Source organism: Corvus kubaryi, unplaced genomic scaffold (genome assembly GCF_017639235.1).
Source record: "Corvus kubaryi isolate FWS band 111438036 unplaced genomic scaffold, C.kubaryi_AGA036_p1.0 37392, whole genome shotgun sequence".
Taxonomy (NCBI): Eukaryota; Metazoa; Chordata; class Aves; order Passeriformes; family Corvidae; genus Corvus; species Corvus kubaryi.
Window position 1 is genome coordinate 1,652,819 of NW_024581131.1, and position 7,565 is coordinate 1,660,383.

Sequence of the window (7,565 nt, forward strand, 5' to 3'; positions counted from 1 at the left end):
GAAGGATTAAAATGCTTTAATAGACAAACTGTTTTTCAAGGCTGGAAAATACAGTTTATTCTCGGTTACAGATATTTAAATAGATACCTTTTAAACCCCTGTTAGCTATGAAAATTTAATGGAGAATTACAAAGAATGGCTTAGCTGGAATAATGTAAATGGTATTTCCACGGATGAATTCAAGCATAAACATTTTAAACCATATTCTCCATGCTTACGAAAATATCCTTTCAAAGTAAAATGGCTTGCTAAGTAATTAAATATTTAGAAACTGTATCAGAAGGTAGATTCAAAATAGTCTTCTGGAGTGAAAACATCAGTTTCACACAGGATGTGTTCCACACCTTTGGTTCAGGTTTGGTTTTTTAGTGTGAAAACCACGTAAAAAGAAACTATTAGTCCTTTAAATTTTTGTTATTCTGACTTGAATAGAAGGAAGGCAAAGTGGATCCTGAGCTGTAGCTTGGAGCACTGTGCTCCACCTGCCCATCTCAACCCTTCCCTTCATCGCCTTTCGGCGCAGATGAGGTACGGCTGTGGTTGTAAGGTCATCCCTAATCTTGGCTTGAGCTCTGGGATCACTCCATGAGGAAAATGCAGGTGAAATCGTTGTAGCAACGAGGTGAAAAACAGAAACATTTCCATTCGAGCCAGCTGTTCTCCAAGACAATGTCTTCTTCCTGGATTGAAAAAAAGGGTTTTAAAAAGATTTAAGGTATCTTCAGTTGCATTTTTGCTCTTATGATGAATAGGAATGGTCATTTCTGTGTTCTAAGAGTGCTGTGTGAACCTGGTCGTAGTATTTTGTAAGAAGGTTAGGTGATAACTTACAGTAAGAAACTGATTTTAGAGAATTTGTTGCTCACAAATGCCACTGGAACTTATTCTGTCAAATTGATTTAGATACACTTGTTACCTACTGTAACTTGTCTTGAAGTGCCAATCTAGACAGAAATGCTTTAAAAAATGATGCTGTGAATTTCAGCCTTTTTCCCTACTATATTCTTAATTACATCTACTGCCAGTCATTATAAACTGGCAATTATAACAACTCTATAAGGTGGATTTTTACTAGTTTATATAAAATACTGAGCTCATCTATATAAAAGATGTCATGCTAAAATTTGTTTTCTCTGGAGCGCATGATATTGAATATCTTTAAATTGAATTATATTGAATATCTTTAAATCAGAACTGAGGACATCATTCTGTCCATTTATTGCCATCCTTTACACGTTACACATCTCTGGATTTGTGAAAAGCAACAGTGGAAGGAATTGCTCTTACCGAGTGAAAATGGAATAAATGCATCTTTCTTGACAAACTGCCCATTACTGTCCAAAAATCTCTCAGGAGAAAACACTTCTGGATTGTTCCAGTATTTTTCATCAAAGTGAACAGAGTAGAGGTTTGTAATGACTGTGGTGCCTTCAGGAATCGTGTAACCACGCACAACAGTGTCTTTGGAAGTTGCATGGAAAATCCCTAGGGGGACTATGTTACAGAACCTCAGAACCTCATGTAGAACAGCCTCAGTGTAGGGCATCTTGCACTTCTCTTCTAAGGTGGGCATTTTGTTTGGGCCAACGACAAGATCGATTTCTTTTTGAACTTGCCCTGTTAGGAATAAAAGCTGAGGTTTATTTTGTAATAGCCTTTACGTTTCAATTTAAGCTAAAGAATTCGTGTATACATACTTTTAATAGAATACTGAAACATGAAATACCTTATATGAAAACCAGTCGCCCACAAGCTTTTAAATTTAGACTCTTTATTTCTAGCCACAGGTAGTGTTATTATCCCCATTCTGAAACAATGGTGAAATTGATATTAGAGCAATATTTTTCGGGTCAAAGCACCAGTAGTAACTTTCCAAGTTATCTGGGCTGCTCTTCCTCCAAATCCTGGAAGTCTCAACTGAACCAAGCACTGCTAAGGTTTTGGCAGGAAAAGTGAAGTGGAGGCAGTGAAAGCAGAAACATGACTAGAATCACTTCTACAATCCAAACTTCGACACAAAATGTCTGGGCTGACACTCAGACATCTATTGCTGTCTTACTTCAGAATGACTGTAACACATCCTTTTATTTTGAAATGCCATTAATGCTGTTCCAAAAGTGTAAGTATTCCTGCCTATAATATGTAAATCTGTTGTGAACTGGGGCACTTAAGATAAAAAGAAATTGTACTTAAATTGTTAACCACAACCTGATTTACATTTTTGCTGACACTTGTACGTTTTTAATTTAGTTTATTACTTTCATATTTAATTACATTTTCTTATTATTTATTAACTACATAGATTAGTATATCTGCCAACAACAGATCATGCATCACAATGCTAAACTTAAATATATTAGAAATACTTAAAAATATTAAAACTTTATAAAAATGTATTCAGAAAATAGTATGTTAACATTTTCTCATGACACTTGATTTTTGATATCCTCTTTGTCTGCATTTAAAACAAGCTTTCCACCTCTGTCCATAGTATATTTGATAAATGATACAATAGAATAATATATAGAAACTTTTTTTTGGTGATGACTATGGGTCAATGCACCATTTTAAATTTGCAATAGGAAAGTGTATCAGTTCCTCAAAATGTCAAATTTCTTACCTTGAATGTTTGGATAAAGAGCCATAAATAACACTGCCCATCTTAAAACGTTTGTTGTGGTTTCTGTCCCAGCTATGATGAGTTCTCCAACAGAGAAAATTAAATTTTCTCTTGAATACGTAGATTCTGGGTCACTTCCATTGCAATCCATCTCATCTAAATATGCATCTACGAAATGTCGAGGTGACTGAGGCTTCCTATTTTCAGAGACACGTTCAATAAGCTCATGAAGAAACTCATAGACTTCAGCTGCATTTTTAAACAGCTGCCGGTGTTTCCCAAATGGCAAGACACCAATCCAAGGAAAAGCATTATATAAAAATACAGAAGCACTAGCAGCTAATTCAATGTTTTCACTAAAAATCTCAATCATGTGTTGAAATTCAGTATCTTCGTATGTGAAACGTTCTCCAAAAATAATCAAATTAGTAATGTTTGAAACAGCATTTGTTATCAAGTGCTTAAGATCAAATGGTCTGCCTTTGTATGTATCAATGGCATCAAGAAAAAAGAGAGATTCTTCTGAAATTTTGTGTTCAAAGGACCTTTGACCATATCCAAAAATTCGAAAGGTATTTACAGCTAATTTGCGGTGTTCTGTCCATCCTCTGCCATATTTACTGTTCAGTAAGCCTGAAAAAATATTTTGACATGGTATTTTATGCAATGCTTTGTTTTCCTTCCCCCATAAGACAATAAAATCATTTAACAAGATAAAAAATGGGATAAAATATTTCAGACATCTTGCTATGGAACACAGTCCACAAGTGACAATCCTTTCCAAATAATATCTTTAAAGAAGCATCAAGTATTTTATGAAAGGACATCAAGTAGCGAAAATGGCTAAAGCAGATATTTCACGTGATTTGTTCATCTATGGGACAAAAATTACATTTTTATACGAAAGACACTAGCACTCACCTCCCATGTTTGTCAGCTTCTTGAACAAGGGAAGAGAGGGCCTGTCTGCAAAAATTTCACTTTGATGGACAAGGCACTCCTTGACTGCGTCATAGCCATTCAGCACAACAGCAGATATACCCCCGAGATCAAGGCTGAAGATCTTTGGGGGGAAAGGAAAGGAATAAAAAGTGTCAAATGCTATTACACCCCAATCTGGAGAACAAGGAATGAAAAAGTGAAACAACACTAAACACCAATGCAAAATGCAGAGTTGAATAACCTTCAGCAGGGCATACAGGTGACCAGAGGTGGGACAGCTGTGGCATTACACAGGAGAGTCTGTTGTGGGCTAATTTGTTCTGTCAAAAGATAAAGTAAATTAGCCCACACTACATTCTGTGCTTCGCTGTGCACCTAAAGCAACCAGCTCTCCAATCTAAGGACTGGGGACACTTTCATATAGTCCTTGGAGAGCAGTGAGAGCTGTGGTGACAGCCAACAACTGAGAGCAGAGCCCAGCTAGGCCCAGCTCCTCCTTCCTCAAGTGGTTAGCCCTGGATGCTTTGCAGAAAAGTACAATACAGCCTGCAGAAGGCAGATACAGGATAAAAGAAAACTAAAATTAAAATCTGAATCTGCATTTTAAAAATTAAAACTGAGGCTAAACTCAGGACTGAAATCTTAGATCCCTTTCCATACATTCCCTCAGGATTATAAATCTGTATTTTTACTGATACAAATCTCTAGATTTTTCTTCATGTCAAAGCTGTTGACCTCCACAACATGAAATTGTGTTAGCCTAATGATACATTCTGTGACAACTGGGGTTGTCACCCAAAGAATTGTCAGGCGCTGGAACAGGCTGCCCAGGGAAGTGGTAGAGTCACCATCCCTGGAGGTATTTAAAAGCGGTGTAGATGTGGCACTTGGGGACATGGTTTAATGCTGGGTTAACAGTTGGACTTGATGATCTTAAGGGTCTTCTCCAACCTAAATGATTCTATGAGTCTATGACTATTTTATTTTAGCAAACTTGGTATTTTCACTGTTATAATGGTTCTTCTTTTTTATGTGACAAGAAGACACTCCAAATATAATTCTGCCCACATCTGTGAGTTTTGTATACTTTGATCTAGTTTATTTATCTTTATTACTATGATATACATTATTAAAACAAAAATAAAACCCCTTTGATTGTATTTTTCCACAGTCCCCCAAATCCTCATATGCTGTTTCCAAGTTTCATCAAATTCTCTGGGATCCTTTCTGAGAGCAGCTGACTAATCTCCATACAGCATTCCAGGCAAGTAGAAAGCTTGGTTTATTTGACAACACATTTTCCTTTCTATTTCTGATCTGTTTGTCCTAGTATTTTGCTTGAATAACATTTACCGGTTTTTTTTCTTTTTTTTCTATTACCAAAATACACATTAGATCTAGATTAGAGTCAAGTTTTATGAAGCTTGTAAGAGGAGATTGGCAGCTTAAAACTGGCTGATGAAAAGAAATACCCGATATAGAAGAAAGTAAAAAAACCCAAAACCAACAACAACAAAAAACCACCAAAAACCAAAACCAAAAAAAAAAAAAAAATTCATTTTTACATAGTTACACTAACACACTGTATCTCAAATATTCCGCTGAAAGTACTTTCACTGAGTGTAACAGATAACACCTATTACACTCACTGAAAGTACTGACGGTACTGAAGGTGTTTTCAGCGAAAATTTATTATTTATCCCCGTGCCCGCTCACTGACTGTTGTAATTTATCACTTTTAAGCCCAGGACTTGTGGATATGGAACAAGGGAATTCCATTTGCGGCAAGACACCGGTTTCAGCATTGCAGCGAAGTAAAAGAACTAAGCGCAGGAGCCTGAGAGAGCGGCAGAGAGGTGGGAACCCTTCTGTCCCGGTGCTCGGTCCGGGCTGGCCGCAGCAGCGGTTCCGCCAGAGCCCCGCGCTCCCGCTCCCGTTACGGGCGGGGCGCTCCGCCCTCCGCCTGCGCCCGGGGCTGCCGCGGCCCCCGGGAGCCGCTCGGGCCGGGCCGGGCCGGGGCAGGGCAGGGCGGCACATCCCCCCGGCCGGCTGCTCGCCCCCGGGCTGCGCTGCCCGGCCCTCCCCGCTCCTGCCGCGCCGCGGGGCCCCGGGGCGGCGGTACCTGCCCGTGGATCTGGCTCTGCCGCCGCATGTAGACGTGCGGCTGCTCCGCGCCCAGCGCGGGGATGTTGCCGAGCAGCGGCAGCCCCGCGGGGCCGGGCGGGAAGCCGGGCGGCCGCCGCTGCTTCAGCAGCTGCCGCACCACGGCCGTGAGGAGCAGCGCCAGCGCCGCCGCCAGCAGCAGGAGCCAGGTGCCGCTGCCCGCTGTCGCTGTCGCCGCGTCCGGGCGCGGCCCCGGCTCCGCCGCCGCCCGCATCGGCCCCGCCGCCGCCGCTTCCTCCTCCCGTCCCCGTCCCGCCGCCCGCCTGGCGCCGCGGATTGGCCCGCGGAGGCTCCGCCCGCCGCGTCAGGAGCGCTTCTGCTTCTCTGCTGGTTTGCTGGGTTTTCCAGGAATAATAGTCAGAGTTGGTGCCGCGGGGTTTGTGGAGCGTGTAAACCCGCCGCCGGCTTCACGCTCCGACCTCGGCAGCTGAGGGAAGGAACCAGCGATTCTTTGCTCCTTGTTAGGTCTCTGGGGAATCTCAAATCCACAGTTTCGAGATGTCTTTCCCAGAGACGCTTCAGGCTGGGGGAGCCTCGGGCCAATGAACCCCGCTGTGATTCCCGCTGGCGATGTGTGCCTTAGAGGTTCCTGGTGCTAGGTGGGCGGGGGGCAGCTCCCCGTGGCCAGAGCCAGCCACGGCCAGGCCGGGAGCAGCAGCAGGAAAGGGCCCGGCGTCCCCGCGCTCGCAGGCAGCGCGGCGGGGAACGTCCCCGGCCGTGGGACCAAGCAGCTCGGAGATCGCATCCATGGCATGCAAAGGTTGTTGTTACCTAGCGGGATGATGGCTCAGGAAGGAGGGCTTGCGCTGCAGGAGAGACCGAGATCGGTGAGGCAGAGGGCAGAGAGCAGCGTTGCTGCGCCACGTGGCGTTCTTGGCAAAACGCTCCATAAGCAAACCCAGATTTGCTTCCACTCACACTGGTTTTGCTATTACATTACTACTATTTTACAGGCAATTCGAGGCGTAACAGGAGCATTCCTGGCCCATTACAATTTCTATGCCATGTGTTTCTAACTGGAAATGTCTTTCTTGTTGAATTAATATCTGTACTTAGATTTTTAAGAACATTGATAAGATCTAAACAGATAAGGAATTTTTGCTGATGGAGTTCGTTAATAACCTGTGTCAATGCCAGCATCCTGTATCAAAAATCTTACGAAGTTTGTCAGAATACAAAGAAGTGGCTTGAGCCCTGCTGGAGGTTTGTTTTTTTCATTCTTCCAAGTTATTTCCTCATCCTTTCTTCCAGTATGGTACTGCTTGGTGTCTTAACAAAATTACTTGGGCCTGAACTGCAAAAAATGTCGGTATTTTCAATGTCAGGGCCTAAAGAATTTTCACCAAAGGACAGGAGATTCAGAACCTCAGCTTGGCTCCAGCCAGAGGAAGAATGAGGAGAAATTGCCAAGGAGTAAAGTAAGACATGCACACGCTCAAGTGTCTGAGGAAACACATTGCTGTGGTTTATTTTTACTTCTTATGTTCTATGTTCTATTATTCAAGTGTGTAATACCCAAAGTTGTAGATGGTCATGATTTCCACTGCATCTATGTAAGAAAAGAAAGGTGATTAACAGTTTTGGCAGCAAGCATTTTGAAGGGGAAAAACAACGCAAAAATAGCATAGGAAAGACCCAAAAACAGGGAGAAAAAAAGATACAGAAAAAAAGACACAGCAGAAAAGTCCAAATATTTGACTAAAAAGGAAAGAATAGACTTGGGAAGGCGGGCCCGCAAGCCAACAATATTTGACACTTATCTTCAAGCAGAGGAGAGAACAGTCAAAACTGACCTTACCATAGTGTTTGAGCCGTGGGATGGAGAAGAGATGGTAACAGA

At 42.4% G+C, this 7,565-nt stretch overlaps 1 protein-coding gene across 1 annotated transcript; it reads right to left on the bottom strand.

The window, feature by feature from the left end:
* Positions 1 to 6,589, bottom strand: LOC121669429 (vitamin D 25-hydroxylase). Its single transcript, XM_042038367.1, has 5 exons — positions 6,497 to 6,589; positions 3,542 to 3,683; positions 2,621 to 3,253; positions 1,288 to 1,617; positions 1 to 680 (listed from the first exon to the last, which is right to left on the bottom strand). The coding sequence occupies exons 2-5, from the start codon at positions 3,546 to 3,548 to the stop codon at positions 505 to 507; spliced, it is 1,146 nt and encodes a 381-aa protein (XP_041894301.1). The 5' UTR covers positions 3,549 to 3,683; positions 6,497 to 6,589; the 3' UTR covers positions 1 to 504.
* Positions 6,590 to 7,565: the final 976 nt, after the last annotated feature.